This window comes from Doryrhamphus excisus, linkage group LG9 (genome assembly GCF_037039965.1).
Source record: "Doryrhamphus excisus strain RoL-2023G ecotype Guam linkage group LG9, RoL_Dexc_Guam_v1.1, whole genome shotgun sequence".
NCBI lineage: Eukaryota > Metazoa > Chordata > Actinopteri > Syngnathiformes > Syngnathidae > Doryrhamphus > Doryrhamphus excisus.
Window position 1 is genome coordinate 15,003,748 of NC_136365.1, and position 23,120 is coordinate 15,026,867.

Consider the following 23,120-nt stretch of genomic DNA (forward strand, 5'->3'; position numbering starts at 1 on the left):
ATTTTATTTGCATTGTATCTAAAGAATGGTTTGAATGGTCTTCCATGTGACAGCACTGTTGTCGGTGTTGCAGTCACCTGTTTTGGAAACCTGGAAATTGGAATTCCCTTGTCTGAGCTACACTGGAAACTGTGCAAAATTGGATTTAGTACAGCGCGGACTGAAACACTGCTGCACCCCCAATCCTTCCACCAAAAAAAAGAGAAAAGTCTGGCTGCCTTTTTCAAATGACGAAAATGATTCAAACGACACAGTTTGTTTGGTTTTCAAAAAGTTGTTCTTTTCTGCCACTTATTTGATTATTATGCACCTCAGGATTGCAAAGAAAATTGTTTCTGATAGCTGTTTTTTTTACTGCTGACATAAGCATATGGTGGATCATGTTTTGCACCACCTTGCTGTGTCTCGCATCCTTTACTTCGCTCGGATTCCGTTGCTGCGGTGACAGCCCCCAGTACATGTCATGCATCGGCTGTCAGTCACTGGCTGGCTAGGTGCAAGGAGATGCTGGAGGAGAGAGATACTGCACCACCTGTACATCTTGACTCAGAATTTACACTGATGATGACTGCCAACGCCTCTGGCAACCCGTCCGGTGTCTCTTTACTGGAGCGTGTATGCCCCTCAACCTTGTCGTGATTAAGATCTCGCTGTGAACGACTGCTTTCTTTGTCTGAAAGACTTCTGGGTCGCAATAATTATCTCTCCAAAAGAGTTCATGTAAACTTTCTGTTCTATTCAGCAAGGTTTGCTGTCAAACTGGGGCAAGAGATAAAAATATTGTAGATTAATAACTTTCACTTTTGAAAAGATGAACCCTTTGGTGCTGGTAGAGTTCATTTGGGGATTTCTATTATTCAAATGGACCATTTAGTTCCACATAATTCCTGTGGAAGTTCATACAAATAAAGTTTAGTCAATTATCCGTGCAGACAAGAAATAGTAGGATTTTGGAACTGCACTCCACACATAAGTCACACCGGATTATAAGGCGTATCGTCCATTTTTAAAGGACTAATGCTGCCAACATCGGTATTGGTTGATTTCGGTACCAGTCATGATTGCTGAACCAGTGGTTCTCTAATGGTTTGGCATACGGGATCCACTATCACCCTCAATGACAAGCTACAACCTAAATTATGGAACTCAAACTCAATATCTTCTATGTAAAGGGACTTTTTGCAAAGTCTGCACCTTGTGGTGGCATAGCAAACGGAGAGCACAGACCAAGAACGTGAGGTGCATTTGTGGACATTAGGTCATTACTACTTTTTTGGGGGGCTCAGGCAAACAACCACGAGCCACCCGTTGGTTATTGGTAAAAGGAAAAAAAATTATACAAAACATGAAGAATGGACGGCTGCACGGCGGCCTAGTGCTTATCGCACAGACCTCACAGCTAGGAGACCCGAGTTCTCCTCGTGCATGCGTGGGTTTTCTCCGGGTACTCCGGTTTCCTCCCACATTCCAAAAACATGCTAGGTTTGGCGACTCCAAATTGTCTATATAGGTATGAATGTGAGTGTGAATGGTTGTTTGTCTATATGTGCCCTGTGATTGGCTGGCCACCAGTCCAGGGTGTACCCCGCCTCTCGCCTGAAGACAGCTGGGATAGGCTCCAGTACCCCCCGCGACCCTTGTGAGGATAAGCAGTAATGAAAATGAATGAAAAATGGACCCTTTTTATAGTAGATACAACTCACAAATGTTCATTAATCGGTCTCATTTTACTATAAGGTACAATAACATACAGTAGTTACCGAGGAACTAATTATTTGTACCTTATTGTACAAGTGTTAACTGTTACCTATGAATCAACTCTAAAAGCTTTCTATCCAGCTCTCTTACCTATCTCCTCCATTCTGCTCAGATATGTTTTTTTTTTATCTTTTGTGGCTTTTTGTTTTGTTATTACTCTGGTTTTCTGGTCATTATTTAGTAGCTTTACAGCAATACGTTCTTCTGAAACTCCACTGTAAATTTCAGCTTTACAGATGCTACATTTGCTATGCACATAGTGTATGGTCGGAGTAAAGACACTGAACTGCGACACATTCCCCCTTGCATTCATAGATGCCCCACATCGAAATCACAAAGTGATGTCTTTGAACAGTTTTCGACAGAACAGTGATTTGGGTAGAATGGCGGAAATGCCAGATTTTACGGACAGGGTAAAATGCTCCCCCGGAGGTGCTCATTTATAGCGTGGAATTGTTAGGTTATCTCGTGGAGCCGTAGTATGTAATTAATTACATAGTTTTTTGTCTTCTTACTAGCATCTTGCAGCCCGACATGGGAAAAAAGTCCAAATACAAGACATCTGTGAAGAAAAAGACTCTCAACCCTGAATTCAATGAGGTATTACTTTTTCATTGTTCCTAATAAACACGTATAAATCAATAATGGAACAGACAAATGATGTGTAGTTAAGAGATGCGCGCTGAAATGCTTCACGGTCTGCTCACCTTGAGGAAGTTACTGATTTGACCGATTTGTTTGGTTGCGTCTTCACAGGAGTTCTCCTACGAGGTGACTCTGGACCAGCTCGCTAAGAAAACCCTGGAGATCTCTGTGTGGGACTACGACCTGGGAATGAGTAACGACTTCATAGGTACACTGTCAGACTATGATGGGCAGGGAGAAGGAAGAAAGCAGCAGTAAGAAACGGAAAACTGAAAAATGAGGCCAAGCGTGGGTGGAGAGAGAGGGGGAAAAAAAGACTTTAAAAATGCTGGTAGACAAGAGTTAATTGTGATGCAGGAGGACACCGCATAGGAGAGATTGGACATAAAAAGGAAATGAGAGGCTTAAGAAATAAAATGTTTTTCTGCTGTGCAGTGTTGATGGTTTCAGCTTATAAGGTTACTAAACAGCTTTAGGATGACCTACTATCTACATCCTGGAGATGAAGTACATATAGGGTGTGGGGAGCGTGGGGGGGGGGGTAGTATGGATGGATGAGAAAGCAGCAAGGCGGTACAAGGAGAAACGATTACCTCTCCAGTGAGCTTGAAGGTGCTCAGATCAGAGCCTTTACATGTTGGCGATGCGTGGGGAGGGAGGGACTCACCGCAGAGATAACCGAGTGAATTATTATCCCCCGTTGGACAAACGACCATCAGTTTAACAGCCCCCAGATAACAAACGTTCCTGAGGCCGTCATCATTGCAGGTTTAGCAACAGCAGAATGACAGTTCGGTTTAAAAGAATGGATCTAGTGCAAGACAAAAATGACTTGATGGAGAGGTCCAGTGGTTGATACTGTTAATAGCAGGCTAACTGGCCTGATATCCAATTTGAAGAATAGTTCTTAAATGTAATCGACTACTTTCGACTACTACTACAATAAACCTTGGATATATCGGACTCAGATATATCGGAAATTCGCTCACAACGGACAGATAAAAAAGAACCAATTTTTCTGTAATGCATTTCCAATAAAAATTCATTGCATATATCGGATTTTTTATAACGGATTTCGCCTATTTCGGACAAAATCTCCAGTCCCGTTCCAATTTCCCTCGCATATATCGGATGGCCGCATCGTGTCTTTCTCCTGGCTCCAGATTTAGGACAAATATAAAAGTGAGTGACATCAATAATACTAGCACAGCAGGGAATGAGATCTTAACCTCACTAGTGGAAATAACGTACGCCTGACGGGCGTAACAGGGCCTAGCTTAATTAACAATTTGTTATGCTCAGAGTCCAATAAAGTTAAATTCTCATTACCTTACATCTCTTTTCATTGCCCAGTCCAGGTACATTGGAAACATAGTCAAGGAAGTGCCTTTTTATAACGGATAAAATCCGATTTACGCATATACCGGATATAAATCCGATATATGCGTAAAACGGACATTTTCCGGTATACGCATATAACGGATTTCGCTTATATCGGACAAAACCAGTGGGAACAATTGAATCCGATATATCCGAGGTTTACTGTATTCAATTAATCATTTTTTTCCGTTTAAGAATATACATATCTTCTCATTTTCAGCTTCTTAAATGTCCATATTGTTTTAATTTGAAGAATAGTTCTTAAATTACCGTATTTTCCGGACTGTAAGTCGCACTTTTTTTCATAGTTTGGCTGTTCCTGCAACTTATACTCTAGAGCAACTGAAAAAACAGTTTATGTAACATAAACCCTGGACACCTTTTATGTTCATGTTTATTTTTTGTGTAGCTGAATAACCATTGTGTTAGCATATCTTACACCTATTCAGCCTGTTCTCTATTCTTTTATTAATGTTACAACTTGCCTTCCAAGAGGACGTAATGTCTGTTTTGGTCAAGTGGTTTGGAAAATAAATTACCTGCAAAAAATGCGAGTTATACTCCAGTGCGGCTTATGTATGTTTTTTTCTACCAAATTATGCATTTTTTGCCTTGTGTGACTTATACTCCGGAGCGAGATATAGTCCAGAAAATACGGTAATCATTTTTTTCTGTTTAAGAATATACATATCTTCTCATTTTCAGCCTCTTAAATGTCCATATAGTTTTAATTTCCTTTGTCATCCATGAAAGCAGACCCATTCATTATCTTTGTGTTTCGGTCAAAACAAGATATTCACACACATCAGCCCGGACTGACAACCTCTTTTCTGATATGTTGTGGATCAAACCACTGCCTATTTTTGGTCCATATTGATTTGGTCCATCTAGGGCCAAACCAATTACTACATTAATGGAAACAAGACGCTCCAGATGAATCGACTAAGAAAATAATCATTAAAGCAAAAAGGAAAAATGGTTCATCCAAACAGAGACGTGAACTTTAGACCCTCAGATTAAAAGTCTGCTGCTCTACCAACTGAGCTATCCAGAATCTTTTGGAATTCCTGATATCCCTCCTCCCTGAAAATCGGACTTTCTGGTGCTTATTTTGTGGACTTTTATGTCGGTTATGTTTATCACCATAGAATAAAAATGGCTTCATTTTGCCTTTGACATAACAAAAGTTATTTTAACCCTTTTTTCTGAAGCTGTCGCACCTCACTGGAATTCTGAACTTCTTGGGGGGGGGGGGGGGGGGGGCAGCTTTATACCTCAAATAGTATAACCCTTGGTGTAGAGCAGTGGCCGGATTTATTTATCAATATAAACCACTGTATTAGTTGCTGGCACCAGCATCATTCAAGCATGGCTAAATACACTAACACTAACCTGCCAACCTTGAAGACATTATTGAGGAATTCCACGCTGAAACATTTTCAGGTCAAAACGGCAAAATGTTTGATAGTTTCAGCCTCTGATCCACATTGAAATGGCATTCTGGGTGACTTGAAACAGTATTTTCCAGGGTGGGAAAATCTGAAAACACCGCCTTGTTGTTTTCTTATGGTAAGGCAATATGACAATGACTCATTGCCGCCAGAAGTAAACTGTGATGATAAGCCAACAGCCATCCATCCATTTTCTATTCCGCTTATCCTCACAAGGGAGCCTATCCCAGCTGTCTTTGGGCAAGAGGCGGGGTACACCCTGGACTGGTCGCCAGCCAATCACAGGGCACATATAGACAAACAACCATTCACACTCACATTCATACCTATGGATAATTTGGAGACACCAATTAATATAGCATGTTTTTGGAATGTGGGGAACCGAACCCAGGTCTACTAGCTGTGTGGCATCACCACTCAACCACCGTGCAACATAATATCTGAATATTTTGACTCACTAGTTTTAAGATGAAGGATTTTGAGGGGATTGAAGCTACTGCAAAAAGATGATCCTCGTCATCAAGATAAATATCTCACAAAGATAAGACCCCAGAATAGTGTAATGTGTTTCTAATTAAATTGGGAAGAGAGGCTGTATGTGCATATGCTGTATGAATTGCATGAATTACATGGATAGAACAACATTGGTCATGATGGAGCAGAAACAAATCTCTAAGTTTTCCCATTAAGATGGCAGCATAGAAAAGTTACTAGTCTAACCAATGCCTGATTAATTAGTCAATGAGGAGGGGGAGGTCTACAGCTGTGTTGTCGACGCTCCATGCCCTTGAAGTTGCTACTACGGGAGCAGAGGGAGTCAAATGTGAAACCCAGGAGGTTTGGTGCTGGTGCACACCTGCACCTCTTGCTACCTGAGTGTCAAACTTAACTTTGTCATGTCGCAAAGCCTCTTCCTCCGCATGTCAGGGCTTGGTTGTTGCGAGAGCCGCCTGCAGGCTCAAGGCACAGCTGCCCTTCTTCGTTCATGGTTGGCAGGATTGTTTTGGGCCGTAGTTCTATGCAATTCTATCTTTTACAAGGCGACAGGATGTATACAGGCAAGAACAAAGAGCATTTTTTACAGCTCCCGGAAGCTAAGTTCATCCCTAAGCTGAGTCACGGTTCAACAAACCTTGCTTGCTTGCGGTTGTCATTTTGTACAGTGCCATTATACTCGCATCACCATAATACTATTTTATGACATTTCACGCTCCTTTAGCTGTGCAATGGCAGTCGGGGGGGAAAGGCGGCATCAGAACCCCCGGTGCCTCTCTTGCAGTCTGTCTCTCCTGTCACCTGGCTCATTTCCTGTATATCTGTCACCTCCCACCCATCATCCTCAATAGCTTATCTCCATTCATGAGACAAACATGCTTGACTCCGGGTGCCGTCCAATTCCCGTCTTGACTCCCTCTGTTTGGACCTGTGGTTCCAGGTGGCGTCGAGCTGGGCATCAATGCGAGCGGACAGAGACTCAGACACTGGTTCGAGTGTCTCAAAAACAAAGGGAAGAAAGTGGAATACTGGCATACGCTCACACAGCAAGGAGCCCCCAGCAGTGACAAACCGGACTAGACGTTCACACACACACAACACACACACACACACACACATTTATCCCCCGCAAAGAAATCAAGAGAAAATAATAAAAAATGCAATAATACCAATGTGTTGAATATGAAATGCATCATTGAATGCATATCATTCTAAACTGATATCCATACTGACATCAGTGATGTTAATACGGTGTGGTGTTTATTTCTTTATTTACTTTTGAAGGTAGACCAAACTGTCCTCATACGTGTAACAAAGGGATGCACGCAAAGTTGTCCTTTTTAGACCTCGTGGAAGTCACTCGTCGACCAAACTAATGAAGAAATGCATGAATGAGGCCAACATCCCCGTAACGGCAACTCTATTGTCAAAACAACAATGTTAACTTGTTGTGCTCACATCATTGTTACATCATGATATAAAGCACAAAGTGATCATGTCAGTGTTTTTAACTCTTTGTCTGTCTTTCATTGTCTTTGTGACTGACTCGGTCGTCTGTCTGTGCGTGCGGTGCATGTGTGTCTCAAGCGGGCAGTGGGAACTTGAGTGCCTCGATTTTCTGTGCGTGCAGCAGCTGTTTTCACATTGTGTCCCATTACGAATATCACAACTGAACTTTTGAGAAGCACAGTACTTGTGTGTGTGTGTGTGTGAGCGAGAGAGAGAGGAAACAAAAAAAGAGGACAAGAAAGCAGTGTCGCAGATACCCACTCTAGCTGCAGTGGCATGTTTGTTCCTGGATGGAAGACAATGACACTGTGTTATGTGTTGTATCATTGCCTCACAGTCACACATAAACACAACATTGGGTACACTCTCTGATAGTTAAGCCGTTTGGAGACCCGTCAATCCCAGCCAGAGCTGTTTCGAATTCCTTTAAAAAAAAAAAAAAACAGCAACCTTCTATTGGCTGTCGTTAGATTGTGTACCGAATGGAGAGGGTGGTCATAGTTTACAGTATCTCACAAAAGTGACTACATCTCTCACATTACAGCTACCGTTTTATCATATCTTCTATAAATCTAATATGTATTGAGTCATTGTGAGTGGATTTCACAGTGAAACTGCAATGCATGCTATACACGGACTACTCTAAAGCATTGCGTCTCAGCTGGTGTATCAACTCCATGTTTACCTACTTTGATATTGACCCTTGAGAAGATGAATACAAATGGTAGCTGAAATGTAAGGGGTGTAGTCACTTTTGTACGCTACTGTATACAGTATGTCTTGATACCTTAGTGCATTGACTTTGCTGCATACTCATGGTTGTGTCCCTTCTACTGTGCAATATCAATCAATAAATGATGCAACTTTTATTTCACGCAGGCTAGTAATTTATCAATTTCAGAATGGGTCTTGTCACTTGATTTATGAGAAAGGGTTGCTTACAGCGCCTACATACATACATCATGGTACAAAACGCCCTTGAACAGGGTGAAATCAACATCTACCATCATTTATGTCATCACATATTTTCATAATACTGTCTTTAATACTGTCTGATACTGTCTTTAGTCTTTAAGTGGCAAAGATGATGCAATGTCTTTTTGTGTAAAGAAACTACAAAACAAATGATTCCCGGCTGTTGTACAAGTTAAATACATGCATTGTACAGTGGTATACAATGGTGGTTATTTTGCATATTTATCACAATTAAATGTTTCGGATCATTAAAAAAGAATAATTTTAGTCAATGACAACCCAACTGAACACAAAAAGTCGTTTTTAAATGAAACCTTTTATTAAAAAGGGAGAAAAAAAATGTGTGAAGAAGGGATTGCCCCTTAAACCCAATAACTGGTTGGCCCACCTTTTAACAGCAACAACTGCAATCAAGTGTTTGTGATCACTTACAATGAGTCTCCTAAAGCGCTGTGGAGGAATTTTGGCCCACATTGGAGGGTTTCCTGCAGCAAAACAGCCCCAGAGCATCACACCACCACCACCATATTTTACTGTTGGTATGATGTCTTTGTATGTATTGATGTAATGGGACACACACCTTCCAAAAGGTTTAACTCTTTGTCTCAACCGACCACATTTAATTTCCCAAATGTCTTAGGGATCATCAGGATGTTTTCTGGCAGAATTTAAGCAAGCCTTAATGTCCTTTTTTGTTCAGCAATGGTTTTCATTTTGGAACTCTGCCATGCAGGATGTTTTTGACCAGTATCTTTCTTATGGTGGAGTCATGAACACTGATCTTAACTGAGGCAAGTGAGGCCTGCAGTTCTTTGGATATTGTTGTGGGGCCTTTTGTGACCTCTTGGGTGAGTTGTCTTTGGTTGGCTGGCCACTCCTGGGAAGGTTCTCCACTGTTCCATGTTTTTGCCATTTGTGTTTAATGGCTCTCACTGTGGTTTGCTGGAGTCCCACAGATGGCTTTTGCAGACTGATCTAAATGAATCTCTATTAATAATATTTATTTGATGATCTGAAACATTTCAGTGTGACAAATATGCAAACAAGAAACCAGGAAGAGGGCAGACACGTTTTCACACCACTGTATGTGTGCATGTGGGCTGCATGTCCTGAGAGGATATCATTTATCACCACAGCTCTAACCAGGCTCTGGTCCATGCCCACACGCCCACAGCGTGAGTTTCCAGTCCAATCGATCTCTCGAGTCCTTCGACAACCTTGTGAATGTCTCGTTGTTGGCCACAGAATGAAAAAGGGCTCCGGTTTTAACAAAAGCTATGAACACAACTTTTAGACAACAGCTAGATGGGCTTTGAGCCAAAATGGTGGCTCTTTCTCTACTTTCTCTATGCAGCAAAGCCTCTCAGTATGACAGCAGTGAGAAAATCAACACCAAATTGACATGGTTGTGATGCTTTTTCAGTTCGCATGCTTGGCTTTACATGCAATGTAGCTGCACGCTTAGCAATAATCATCAGCTTGAATAGTGGAGTGTGTGCTGATGTGTTGACAGTACATGCCACCCATCCTGCCATCGGCCTTGTACAGTATATATGTACAGTATTGTCCCTTGTCACCCATGAATGATATTGATAACACAGGCAGAGTTGAAGGAGGGAATGATAATTCTGTTGTTTATTAATCGTAACAATCACACAGTGTGACTGGCATCATGTGGTCATGTTGTGTCACTACTTCTTAAAATAAAGTGAAGCCGTTTCAGTGCTTGTCTGCCCTTCTTTTGAAAACTGCACAATGCATCCAAATCTTGAGGCTGTATTACACTGAAATAGTGGCACTAGGACCAATCGGAAAACGGCTGCTGAAGAAGCCTGTTTCCCTTCAGACCACTCACAACATGTGATTAGGCATTAGATTCCCACTTAGTTTTATTAGTTAGCTGGAGTCTGTACTGCCTGTTCTAAAATCCAAATGTGTCTTTTCAGATTGATTTTCGTACTTAAGTCAACTAGTCAAAATTCAAATTTCGTGCAGACTCTTTTTTTTTTTTGCACATAATATTGTTCAATGTAGAGTTCAATGATTTCGATTCCACCCTCGGCTATTTCTGTGTGGAGTTTGCATGTTCTCCCCGTGCATGCATGGGTTTCTCCGTGTACTCCGGTTTCCTCCCACATTCCAAAAACATGCTAGGTTAATTGGCCACTCCAAATTGTCCATAGGTATGAATGTGAGTGTGAATGGTTGTTTGTCTATATGTGCCCTGTGATTGGCTGGCCACCAGTCCAGGGTGTACTCCGCCTCTCGCCTGAAGACAGCTGGGATAGGCTCCAGCACCCTGCGACCCTCGTGAGGATAAGCAGTAGAAAATGAATGAATGAATGAATGAATATTGTTCAAACCAATACCCCGCCACTCCTCTGCTTTTCATGCCCATATTTGTGATCCAGTATACAAACTCTCCTGTGGACCTAATCTCACTAGAGTACCCAGCAGCCCAGTGAGCCCATCCATAAATAATTTCCCTCTCATTTATTTCAGTTGCAGAAAATATTTGGACCTAAACATTCAGCCCCAAATTTCTGTCCCAGTCCACCCCTGATGACCACCTGCAGGATTGACAACCAAAAAAGACTGATCAGAAGATAATGGTAACACCTATAGTTGACACCCCTTCAATTCACAGACAAGCCCAAATGGTCAATTTTTCTCTTTTTCACCCACCATGATGATCCACACAGCAGTTGGTTGTTAACTTGTCTAACTTGCTGGAAATAACCTGATAGTCTGATTTGTAAGCATGTTTTATGCTTAATGTTTAATGCTCCTGAAACTGAACCCATTTGTACTAAACGGGGGAGGAAAAGCAGTTATAAGTGTTTTGCATAACTCCTGAGTGCACTTGACTAGCTGGAGACACACACACACACACACACACACATTGGATGTGTTATTGAATTCAAGTGTTTTGCTGGAACAACGTTTAGGTTTTAATTGAATCCATCCATCAATCTTCTATGCTGCTTACCCTCACTAGGGTTGCAGGTATGCTGGAGTCTATCCCAGCTGACTTCGAGCGAGAGGCGGGGTACACCCTGGACTGGTCGCCAGCCAATCGCAGGGCACATATAGACAAACAACCATTCACACTCACATGTATGCACTTTAAACAATATTATGAGACATTTTGAAGTACTTATCCTTTGGAGCTAACACACAGCGACAACATTTTCAGCCTTCAAAATAACAAAAAAGGGGTCTTACAAAAATAGCTTACATAGGCAATTTCAATAAACATCGACTGTATTTAAAGTGTTGTTTTGTTTCAGACTACTGCAAGTTTAAGTAAGTAATCATTTTCAGGTTGAATCATTTTGAGTGGTACAGTATTTCTAAATTATAAATATTAAAGTTTTTTGTCTGTGTGGAAAGTACATGAGGAATGGTATATTGAGTAACTACTCAAGAGTAATTTACAATTTGGCACAGTAACTTCATTTGCAAGTACAGAAGCTTTAAAAGTTCGCTTCATTTTGTATCGTTTAATTTGCACCACACTATTTTATTATGTTTACCATTTTAAAATAGCTGCGTCACTTTACTGTAGTTAACAACTTACTGCTAATTCCTGTACCGTTTTGATTTTGAAGAAAGACAAAAAAATTAAAATACAAGCGGCGCCTATCGATAATTCGACACTCGATTGATGGACATTCCGGCAATCCAGCCACTGGGCGTAATCAGGCATGCGCAATCGATAGCCTGCTCCGAGGAAAAAACGGGAAAGTAGAGGACTCGAAAGTTTGGCAAACGCGTTAATTGCTATCACAAAAAGATTTAAATCAGTTTTAAGGAGCTTCCGGTGGTGTTGGTAAATATTGAAGAGATATGTGAACCGTGTGTCAAACATGGCGGAGTTTAGCTGAGCGAAGAAAAAGATTTTTTGAAGACAGTAAGTTTTCCTCTTGGTCATCTGATCGACAAACGGAAACAAAAGCTGGGATCAGGGCAGCTTAGCATTCCTGTTTGTTGTAAACTAGTTACTTTATGACTCCAAATTGGCTACTTTTTCGTACATTGATCGCATAAGCGAGCCGAGGGTTGAACTTGTAATTTAAGCTAGTTTGCTATATTACCCAATTCAATTTAAAGCCCATTTTGATTCATTTTAACGGTATTCTTGGTGGTATTGTCATAGATGCTAACTTGAAAAATGGAGTCATGTGATGAACATGAAGCCATTTAATCTATTTCATATCCCTAGTGAGCCTCAAGCCCCACTAGATAGTGTAAGAGGCGATCACCATGTCAACGCAGTTCACTATCGATGATGCCTTTGTGCTGGATGGCGATGAGGAGGGCACCATGTCAGATGTGGAGACGGCGGAAAGGAAGAGCCGGGACAGAGACGGAGAGCTGACATTTGGGCCGCTGACTTTCTCCAAGCCTCAGCCTCAGCCTCATCCATCTCCTGCTTTGTCCGCCTCGCCTGAGCACAGCAACCTGAAGTATCAGGTAGGCCCGCTGTCACAGTACAGTACATTAATGCACCTGTACTTAAAATGCCTTATATTATGCACATGTCCAGCTGCTCAAGTTCTCAAGACAGGTGCTCGTGTGTGTTGCTATTAATTTGAGCCCTCGGGGAGATGAGTGGCTGGTGGACAGGAAGTGACGTTGGGGGTTCAGAGTTGAGTTTTAGCTTGCCGTGAGACTTTAATATTAGGTATTATAATTCCAGCTATGGGGTCTGGTGCTTGTGTGTCAGTAACATTATTGACACCTACGGTAGATACCAGTGTAGAATACTATACATCTCATTCAATGTCTTTGAATGTGTCTTCTGAATACCATATAACAAATTCAAGAAACTGAAAAAATTCAGTTGATGTTTGCTAAATACATGGATGAAGAGTCTTGAACCAGTCATGATGTGCTATACATAGTATCACTATATTGACAGTTACTATGGTACCCATTATGTCATTGTATTGACAAAAAATGTAAAAATTACAAAAAAACCCTTAAACTATATTAGGAACGCAGGAAGTGAACAAATGTAACAGTTACTGATGTTTAGGTACCAGATGGAGGGGTAGGATTTAATAAGCTTTGCTTCTTCCTACTCCTTTTGGACATGTGGAACTGTGAACTGATTATGTGATGAAATAAAACTATTACCATTACCATATATTTGTATTTTACATCATGTAGCCATGTATATATTTGAAAATGCTTAATCTAGACAACAATTATGTAAAATTTGCTTAAATGTGCAAATTTCAGGACTAATAATAGGCCATATTCAACATGAAACAGCATGATTTATTAAGTAATATTCTTTTAAATGTGAAATAGGTCAGGATAAATGTATAGAGAGGATAAACACAGCAAAAAGGCTACTGCATTTTATGTTCATCCTGAAATTTCACCCGGAAGCCAAATGTCGCAACTTTTTTGTGAGTAGTGTGTATCTTTTGTTCCTTTTTTAGAATCTGGAAAATGAAGACCCCTTTGGAAACAGTGGCAACTCCTCTTTTAATAACTTCTTCAAAATCAGGTTAGTTCAAGCCATATTTACAGTGGAACCCCAGAAGCACAACCCAGTACATATTTGGAAACCTTTGTTTTCAACGGGAAATAATGAAAATAGAAGGGATCTATTCTAGAGTAAAACTGTTGTCTTCATAAATGGGGATACGTTTGAGAATTTGGTATTATTATGGTATCAGTGCAGACATAAAGTGGAGTAACCGGATTGGAACAAAAGTAGCTATCGGTGCCTCATTTCAGCACTAAATAGAGGTGCCACAAGATCTTGCGAGATTAAAATGTGACAAAATGTCTTGTTTAGAAAAATGATGATAATAAATGAATCAATCACACAATAAATCAAAATGAACCTTATGCATGTGTGTCTCTTTTTCTCATTTATTACCTCCAAACAGGCAAGAGAGTTCGGCCCGTTTGTCAGTTATACAGTCTCTTTATCTCTGTGGGTGGAGATGGGGCTGCTAACATAAACACAGTGCCTAGTAATTACTAATTAGAAGATTGCAATATTGTGGTATTTTTTCAAAATATTTTTTCATTGTGCTTGTCTTAAAAGTAATGTTAAAATCTGCCTTTGTTGATGCAGAAAACAAAACAGGCTTAACGGTCATACAAGTTTGAAAATAACGTAAACTGTGTAGTTAAGTTCATTCATTCATTCATTTTTTACCGCTTATCCTCACGAGGGTCGCAGGGGTGCAGGAGCCTATCCCAGCTGTCTTCGGGCGAGAGGCGGGGTACACCCTGGACTGGTCGCCAGCCAATCACAGGGCACATATAGACCAACAACCATTCACACTCACATTTATACCTGTGGATAATTTGGAGTCGCCAATTAACCTAGCATGTTTTTGGAATGTGGGAGGAAGCCGGAGAAAACCCACGCTTGCACGGGGAGAACATGCAAATTCCACAGAGATGACAGAGGATGGAATTGAACTCGTGTCTCCTAGCAGTGTGGCCTTCGTGCTAACCACTCATCCACTCACATGAAAACTAAATGCACTTGACAATTTAGGCACATTGCATTGAGCAGCCACATGTACCGATTTCCGACACCGCAATAAGTTCAACTCCTGATTCTATGGTTCTCATCATACTTTACGAAGCACTTGCAGGGTTGATCCTCTAGATGTCCCCTAAGCTGAAGTGCTGAAAGCTTTGCATATCCTGTTCTGTGCACTTTAGCATCATATTTTTGCAGGAGTTGGGCAATTGTGATTCTAGTGTGTTTGTCCTTTTTTCTTGACACCACCCCTTCAACTGAATGCTCTGTTTCCACAGTGATCCCTCCACTCTATCTTACTGCAGCTCTCAGTGGTCCTTCAGCACCTTGAGTTCCGTCACGCAGCTGTCAGCACACTGCTGCGGGTAAGGTGGTAGCTATCACACAAGAATACGCATATAAAAACACTGAATGACATACATTACATGTGTTGGCCAGATGGGTGTCGCATCCACTTGTGAAGAAAAACAGAAAAGTTGTTCTTGCTTCCTTTCTTCTGTTGATCACTGGAGTTGGTGAGTTTTCTGCTGAACTTCTCAGATACTCACAGAGCTACTTTTCAAGTAGCTTCCAAAAGTGAGTGAAATGTGGATATACTTGAGAGTGTATAGCTGTATAGAAAATTTAGCACAGGACATGTTAGAATTCATGTTTTTGTCAATGAACCGCAGCGCCTTCCCTGCGGGAAGCACTCTTGCAGCCCAAGACAATATCTTGTACTGTTACAAAAATGCTTGCTGAAATGTGAGTGATATAACTACTGTTTACCATTCTTAACTGATGGCTGACTTTCATTGGTTCTCCCTTTCTAGTGCTTATTTTCACTGGTGTGGTTATACATCTGAATCCAAATGCAGGTGAGAAAAACAATCAACAGCGGCGTAGAATACAACATAAACTTTATGGTCTGTCCCAAAGGGGATGTGTAAATTCTACTCGGACAAAGGAAAAATGCAATTAAACTTGGATTAAGAGTCATTGAAACAAGCATTAAAGTGGAAGTATTTAAACAAAAAAGGCAATGACTGTTTACTATGCTTCTTGCAGAGGGAATCAATAACTGTTTGTAGACATTTTCCAAGTTGGTCGGACCTTGTAATGTTTACCTAATGAGAGGTTTTTTAATTATAACTGTTTAAAAATGAGTCTTAAAATAGATTCTAAATTGTCCTTAGGTAGGAATGTGAGTATAAATGGTTGTTTGTCTATATGTGACTTGCGATTGGCTGGCGGCCAGTTCAGAGCGAACCCTGCCTTTTGCCCCAAACTCAGCTGGGTTAGGTTCCAGCATACCCCTGTCAACCTAGTGCAGATAAGCGTCATAGAAAATATATGGATGGAGTCTTCAGATTAATGTTTATCATCAAATAACATGAGAAACTATAAAAATATGTGCTTGCCCTGCAAACAAACTTGCTAAATGGGAGTATGGAATATTATATGATTATATAGTGCTGTATCTCACTAAGTAGGTCTAAAATTAGCTGGTAATTTATATGGTGTGACTATTGAGAGCAACGGAGCCAGACCGCCACCTGCTGGATTAGCGGTGTATAGCACCATTAATAGATATCGAACACACATCTTAACAGAATTAATACAATACAATAATCTTTGTCCTCACAGGTGTTTCAAGTGCCATTTTCTTTATCCCTGGATTCCTTCTCTTCATCCCTGGAGGTAAATAAATCAATCTCGGTGTTTGTTGAGCAGATAATGATACTATTGCAATATTAACTCCCTCCAGTGTATCATGTGACATACATCAGCTGTGCTGTCCGTGGACGAAGAGGCTTCAAATTGTTCTACTTGCCTTATTTTGAAAAATAATCATCAAACACTTTTACTCATTTGACACACTTTTCAACAGTATTGCTGTTTTTATGACCACTGACAAGTCAACCACTCAGTCCCTTTGGCTGACCCCACTACATGAACTTACCTGTGGACGTTCATGGACATATTTTAGATGATTTTGTGCTATGTGAACTCTGACTGTGAATTATATTAAAAAGTTTTCAATTTTAATCTCGATTTTATGTTTGGCAATGAGGTAAGTACAACACAAAATGTACTGTAATTACTGTACTTGTGCAAATACCAGTACTGTACTGTAAAGAATGTTTATATTGGGGAGGCAGCAAGGAAAGGCATCAGGGCTGCACTGAAGGTGGCTTTGGATGGGGGGGGGGGGGGGGGGGCAGATTGGCGGGCCAATACAACGTAGCCCAGGACGTTATTTTCATGCCAGAACCGCCACTGGCCTGGATAAAGACGACTGAGCGAGTTTGTCTTGATGTTGAAAGGCCGGAGACACTGAAAGGACTAAGGTTGCATCACTGGTGATTATGGATGGCCGATAATACCGGTAAGACAATATCAGCATCTCTACTGACCATCATATCTTGTGTGGCGATGTTTTTTACGTGAAAAACGCCGCCTACCTGCAGAGGGCGCTACTGAGTCAAAAGCGACAAATTTCCAAACAGCCATCTGATGACGTCAGCTGAGGCTCGGTCAATCAAGGATGGAGGAAGAAGCACGAAGGCTACTCGAAGAAGGAATCAGTAAAAAATTGATAAGCCCCGGTAAAGGACAACTTTCGACCTTCTCCGATGGCACAAAGGTAAAACTCTGATTTGTGTGTCAGTGGGTGTAGTTTTTTGACGTTGGAAACCCCCACCAAACGTGATGAAAAGCGTTAGCTAATGCTAGCTACTTCTATCTGCTGTCATGTCGACTAAACTACCTCATGTGTTTATGTTAAACAAATTACGCTTCGACGAAAAGCACAGACACTCGCGAAAGAACGTTCCTTTTTGCCTCGTTCTAGTTTAAGGCTTTTACGGCATGTTAAACTCATTTTTCATATCTGTTTTTTTCATCTGATGGAAAGACATGGGCAGGGCTGGATGGGATGTTTATCTTTGCTGATTGGTTGGTTCACAATGTCGGTCATATTTATAAGGTCGTGATTGGCTGAGAATTGAGCGTCGTCAGTTGGCAGACGCAAGAGGCCTGTAGTTTGTAGCTCTATAAATGCACATTTGTTAGGATAATGGTGCGATAATTAAAAATTCTGTAACAAACTAAATTTAATGTTTATAAATGTGCAGCAAGCCTCCCGCCACAGAATATAAGACGACATATACACACTCCAGAAATTATTATATGGAGCTTATTTTATTGTCGGAACTAAACATCTATTTGTTTTGCCTTTTAAATGTCGTGTTATATGGTGTTTTTCTTCACATTTTCCATTTACTGCTGAGCAGTAGCTGAGCTACATGGTGGTCACTCAACTGGCCGTCTAGAAATTTCAGGTATCAGCCTAATGCCCCCCTAATGTGAGTAATGTTCTCACCTTCGCCACCCCAGTGAAAAATTCTGGCTCTGCCACTGCTGCTGACGTCGGGCTCACGTTTTGAAAAGCTCTGTGTTGTATACAGTAGGTGTGAGGTCATTTTGTGATACAAGTGTCGCTCAACTGTTGCATGAATTTGTTCTACTAGGTGGTCTTCCACTACCGCACAAGCCTGTGTGATGGCACAGTACTGGATGACTCCAAGACCATGGGCTTGTGCAGCAAACCCATGGAGCTCATCCTGGGAAAGAAGTTCAAACTGGCTGTGTGGGAGAGAGTGCTCATCACTATGAGACAAGGAGAAATTGCAGAATTCACATGTGACAACAAAGTTAGTGACCTCACCAAATATGAAAAAAAAAGAAAAAATATTTGTTGATGACTGAGATTTTGTGTTTTTTGTTGGCAAACATCAGCACACAGCACTCTACCCGCTGGTGTCCCAGTCACTGAGGAACATCAGCGTTGGAAAGGATCCCCTCGAAGGCCAGAGACATTGCTGTGGCGTCGCACAAATCCACTCCCACCACTCACTAGGGCACAAGGATCTGGACCACCTTCAGGCTAACCCACAGCCTCTTGTCTTCACTATTGAAGTTCTGGAGGTTTGTTAAGTGGAGCATATTTTGCTTTAACCGTCACACATTCGGCTATTTGACAACTATTTAATAGAAGTCTTTGCTAGGTACCGCGGTAGTGTGAATATTTATCTAGAAATGGTGCATTTAAGAGCAATTTTGAAGGTGCAGCTGCACAACCTCTGCGTTCAGGTGCATCCTCCAGGCTCATTCCAACTTGAAGTCTGGGCCATGACGGACGAGGAGAAGCTGGAGCATGTGCCTCACATTCATGAGGAGGGCAACACACTCTTCAAACAGGGTCGAATAAAGGAGGCCACAGAGAAATACTACAATGGCATCGCCTGTCTGAAAAATCTACAAATGAAGGTTAATGATTGATGTCTTTGTCATTCTTATTAATAATAACCTTCCAATGTCTTTCACACCTTTTTTCATTTGTACCCCCTTTTCAGGAGCAACCAGGAGATACATCTTGGATCAAGCTGGACCATATGATAACACCTCTGCTCCTCAACTACTGCCAGTGCAAGTTACTACAAGGCCAGTACTATGAAGTCATTGAACACTGCTCATCACTCACCTTCAAATACGAGGGTAAGACTCGCTCTCTTTCTTTCTAGCCTCATGACTCTGATGTTACATCCATGGTGTCATTATCATGTTATATCAGAATCGCCTTTATTGTCATTGTATTACATACAATGACATTTTAGACTTTTTAAAAGATTTTTTATATACAGTAATCCCTCTTATTGGGGTTAATTGGTGCTAGACTTGGCTGTCATATGTGAATTTCCATGAAGTAGGATTCCTTTATAATTGGAATAGGACTGCACCTATCGAATATTTGAGTAATCGAGTATTCTACTGAAAGTTTTGTCGATTCATTAATTAAGCGGAAAAAACATTTTGCTTGGTTTAAAAGCAATAATAAATTTACAATAAAAAATAAAACATAGGGCTGCACGGCAGACGAGTGGTTAGCGCGCAGGCCTCACACGTTCAATTCTGTGTGGAGTTTGCATGTTCTCCCCGTGCATGTGTGGGTTTCCTCCCACATTCCAAAAACATGCTAGGTTAATTGGCCACTCCAAATTGTCCATAGGTATGAATGTGGGTGTGAATGGTTGTTTGTCTATGTGCCCTGTGATTGGCTGGCGACCAGTCCAGGGTGTACCCCGCCTCTCGCCCGAAGACAGCTGGGATAGGCTCCAGCACGCCCGCAACCCCAGTGAAGATAAGCGGTTTAAAATGAATTAAAATAAAATATTTTACTAAATAATGGACAACCAATTGGTTTATTTTTTTTAGATAATCAAGCGTCTTATTTTTTAAATCATTGGTTCCCAAACTTATTTTGTAGCGTCGCCCTTTTGGGGATGACTTTATTGTCAAAAAATGTAACTCATAACTCTAATAATCACTGCACTGGTCACTTTTACAGTTTAAAAAAATTCACTGGTGAGTTTATCAAGCCATAAAAAAAATAAACAAAAACCTAAACATTCTTTTCCTGGTGTGCATAGAGCACACGGCTACCTGCTGCAGGGCGTCTACACACAATGACAAGTCCACAAAGCAGCACATTTTGGAGCTTAACTGGGTTCTGGGTCGCAGAAGGGACATCGCAGAGGATTCACGACCTACGTTGCGTGTAGCACAGGCAGTCAAAACACCGCTAGGATGAGGGGCAGTTAGTGGGAATGTAAAAAAAAAAACCCAAAAAACGGAAGTAGGGAGAATGCGCTGCAGGAACTTAAATGTTCATGAAATAATACAATAAAACGTGAAGTACAACAAAGGTGACCATTAGAATGCATCACAGTTCCAACAAAACACTCAAACATTGATAACAAATACGAATACCACAAGCTGATGCAATGTTGTTGAACATTAATGAGCCTCAAAACATAGCAGCCATGAAATCAGGCATTTTAGGCTGCAACAACCACAGAAAAAAACATGCAAAACCCCCTAGGAACTTTCTGATAAACAGATAGCAGGGCGCTCTCAAATACACGTCCGTCTCGTTAGTTCACCACCAAGTCCCCTGCCTTTTCTCTGTTTTATTAAAGTAATCCTTGACCCCCCACCTTCCTTGTTAGCCAATGGTCAATATCAAGTGAGGGCTTTTTAGTAAGAGAATCAATGGACTTGATTGAACTGGAAGCGTTAAGCTTCACATACTTCCTGAATTCACAGATGCCGAGGTGAGCCGGATCACAATGATCACAGCATGTTGCCTCCCCTCAGAGAATAGAATACGCTCCCTGAAAAACTGACTTCAATGATATTTTGTGGCATTGGTTTCCTCTTAAGAACAAAGAATACTGAAGTTACCTTAGCAAGTTTGACTTTTTCCTTGCCATTTATGAAGAGGAGAAACATCATCACCAATATTATTATATTACCAAACCTGTAACACATTTGCATTTCTGGTTGGTCCACAGTGAATTTATTAGTTTATTCAATGAAAGTTAAAATAGGAAAACAGTCAGGTATGCTATGATGTGGCATGTTGCCTCAGTGCGTAGTAGAGGTATAAGGATCACATATGGAACCTTGACTTTGGTAGTACTGACTTCCAGTACACTGAGGGACAGGAAGTCAAGTGTCTACTTCATGAAGATAGTAAAGTTTGGGAAGCGGTCATTTTTTTGTATGCTAGAGAGACAATTGAAACTTTGAGACCACATTTTCATTTTGAGCCATGACCCTACTGAGGAGCAGCGCCATAGAAGATGGATGGATTTATATTCTGAAGCGCTAAACTGGATTTTCCTCATAGTATAAATCATTTGTTTAGGATGTTGGCATAGAAAATGGCACCTGTCAAACACACTCTGTCACCCTGGATGCGGTCTATTGTCAGGTTTCATCAACATTTTGTCCTTCAGATAACGTGAAGGCCTACTACAAGCGAGCAAAGGCCCACGCTGCTGTGTGGAACGAGGCGGAAGCCCGAGCAGACTTTGCCAAAGTGTTGAAGCTGGACCCGTCTCTGGGACCCTCTGTAGCCAAGGAGCTGCGCACCATGGAGGAGCGCATCCGCTCTAAGGAGAAGGAGGAAAAGGGGCGCTACAAAGGCCTGTTCAACTACAATACACGACCGCCGACCGCTACCACAGTCAGTTCACATGGAAAGATTTCTCCCCTTCCTAGTTCACGATATTGTGTTCGCTTTAGTCTAACAATTAATGCTCTTTGTTCTCTCAGGGTTGAGAAGCTCTGTGGAGTGGAATGAGACAATACCTGTGAATTTCAAGGACACGCAACGCTGGCCTTTCAGTTTTTATCAACAGACCCAAGACAAAGTGTTTCCATGTCATGCTGTCCTCCACTCTGGGACCTGGAGACATTTTCCACATACAATGCTCCCGAAGGTGCAGTCTGTAACTCTGCATAGTTCCTCCCTCCATGGCAATGCTTTGTTTGGCTGTCATTAGCGGCTTGAAATCTGTCTCTTTCACTTTGAATTGTTTCTGTACTCCCTCACTGCTGTATGTAACTGCCACACATTTACATGAAGCATTTATCATCTTTGTGTTCACCCAGAGCTGTTATAATACACTCATAATCACGGCTAAATTGGCAATTTTACCCAAGAAAAGAAAGTCTCACAAACATAGCTGTACATTGTGCCACCAGACCTCATTAATAGCGAGACAAACAACGGACCTACTGCTCCCGATTTATTGGATCAACAGATAGACAAGGTTCCGACAATCGTGACATTACACACTTGGATCATTGTTACTTTCTTGCATATCCGTAAATGCTCTAATTATAGCCGGGTGTTTATTTACATAAACTTTGAAGATGACGGAGTGTTAGAATTGGAAGCAAGCATTAACTCTAAAATATAATTAGCTGTAACAACTTCATTTTGTAACTTTAATCGTTTGGCATGCTGGAGAAAGTGGAAAGGCACATGTTGCTCTTTTTATTTTCCACATCAGTCATTTATTAACATGTATTATATTAACATGTATATTGTACAACACAGCAGCAGCAGAACCAATGTTCTAATAGCAGTAAGGGGGAAACTGCTCAGCCAGCGATGATACCAGGGATGAGTTCATTGTAACCAGTAGAGCAAGTGTATCGCACCAACAGCAGAGTTGAGAGGTAGATAAAGCTGCTGGATGTTGAACACTCGTGATACTTAAAAAGCCAACACTGCCATTTTGTTGAGTTCATAAAAAATATCAACAGGATGTTGCCTACAGCCACAGTTGTTAATGTTTTAATCTGGCGCTAATTCGAGACCCTGGTGCTTATTTGCTACTTACCACACGCATTAATTGGAGCATTTACAGTATTCGTATTTCATGTGTAAGAAAATTGTTTTTCTCTGCCTCGCTGTCTGTGTATGTGACCGTCTCTCTGCACAAACATATTTACCATGCAGGGCCTCAATCAAGTCAACTATCCCACAGGAG

At 41.2% G+C, this 23,120-nt stretch overlaps 3 protein-coding genes across 5 annotated transcripts in view; all 3 read left to right on the plus strand.

The window, feature by feature from the left end:
* The window catches only part of doc2g (double C2-like domains, gamma), a 64,425-nt gene extending 54,490 nt beyond the window's left edge, over positions 1-9,935 (plus strand). For all 3 annotated transcript variants that reach the window (XM_058065458.2, XM_058065468.2, XM_058065448.2), the window contains 3 exons: positions 2,277-2,358; positions 2,515-2,611; positions 6,670-9,935. In XM_058065458.2, coding sequence (XP_057921441.1) covers positions 2,277-2,358; positions 2,515-2,611; positions 6,670-6,809 — 319 coding nt within the window. In that variant the 3' untranslated portion in view covers positions 6,810-9,935. The remainder of the gene's footprint in view (positions 1-2,276; positions 2,359-2,514; positions 2,612-6,669) is intronic.
* A 1,952-nt stretch (positions 9,936-11,887) lies between these two features.
* Positions 11,888-16,747, plus strand: tmem134 (transmembrane protein 134). Its single transcript, XM_058083732.2, has 8 exons — positions 11,888-12,126; positions 12,439-12,689; positions 13,667-13,734; positions 15,012-15,098; positions 15,172-15,248; positions 15,546-15,590; positions 16,360-16,413; positions 16,481-16,747. The coding sequence occupies exons 2-8, from the start codon at positions 12,480-12,482 to the stop codon at positions 16,561-16,563; spliced, it is 624 nt and encodes a 207-aa protein (XP_057939715.2). The 5' UTR covers positions 11,888-12,126; positions 12,439-12,479; the 3' UTR covers positions 16,564-16,747.
* A 442-nt stretch (positions 16,748-17,189) lies between these two features.
* Positions 17,190-22,928, plus strand: aip (aryl hydrocarbon receptor interacting protein). The gene is made up of 7 exons (XM_058083719.2): positions 17,190-17,359; positions 18,246-18,428; positions 18,514-18,702; positions 18,868-19,044; positions 19,131-19,272; positions 21,576-21,805; positions 21,895-22,928. Exons 1-7 carry the CDS (start codon positions 17,261-17,263, stop codon positions 21,898-21,900), a joined length of 1,026 nt encoding a protein of 341 aa, XP_057939702.1. The 5' UTR covers positions 17,190-17,260; the 3' UTR covers positions 21,901-22,928.
* The last annotated feature ends 192 nt before the right edge of the window (positions 22,929-23,120 follow it).

What these genes read in the sequence shown, in the direction of transcription:
- tmem134 (XM_058083732.2), top strand. Translation starts at nt 12,480, where the DNA reads ATGTCAACGCAGTTCACTATCGATGATGCCTTTGTGCTGGATGGCGAT. An exon ending in TCTGTTGATCACTGGAGTTG is followed by an intron (nt 15,249 to 15,545) that starts GTGAGTTTTCTG and finishes CTCCCTTTCTAG; the next exon opens with TGCTTATTTTCACTGGTGTG. An exon ending in ACATCTGAATCCAAATGCAG is followed by an intron (nt 15,591 to 16,359) that starts GTGAGAAAAACA and finishes TTGTCCTCACAG; the next exon opens with GTGTTTCAAGTGCCATTTTC.
- aip (XM_058083719.2), top strand. Translation starts at nt 17,261, where the DNA reads ATGGAGGAAGAAGCACGAAGGCTACTCGAAGAAGGAATCAGTAAAAAA. An exon ending in CCTTCTCCGATGGCACAAAG is followed by an intron (nt 17,360 to 18,245) that starts GTAAAACTCTGA and finishes TTGTTCTACTAG; the next exon opens with GTGGTCTTCCACTACCGCAC. An exon ending in AATTCACATGTGACAACAAA is followed by an intron (nt 18,429 to 18,513) that starts GTTAGTGACCTC and finishes GGCAAACATCAG; the next exon opens with CACACAGCACTCTACCCGCT.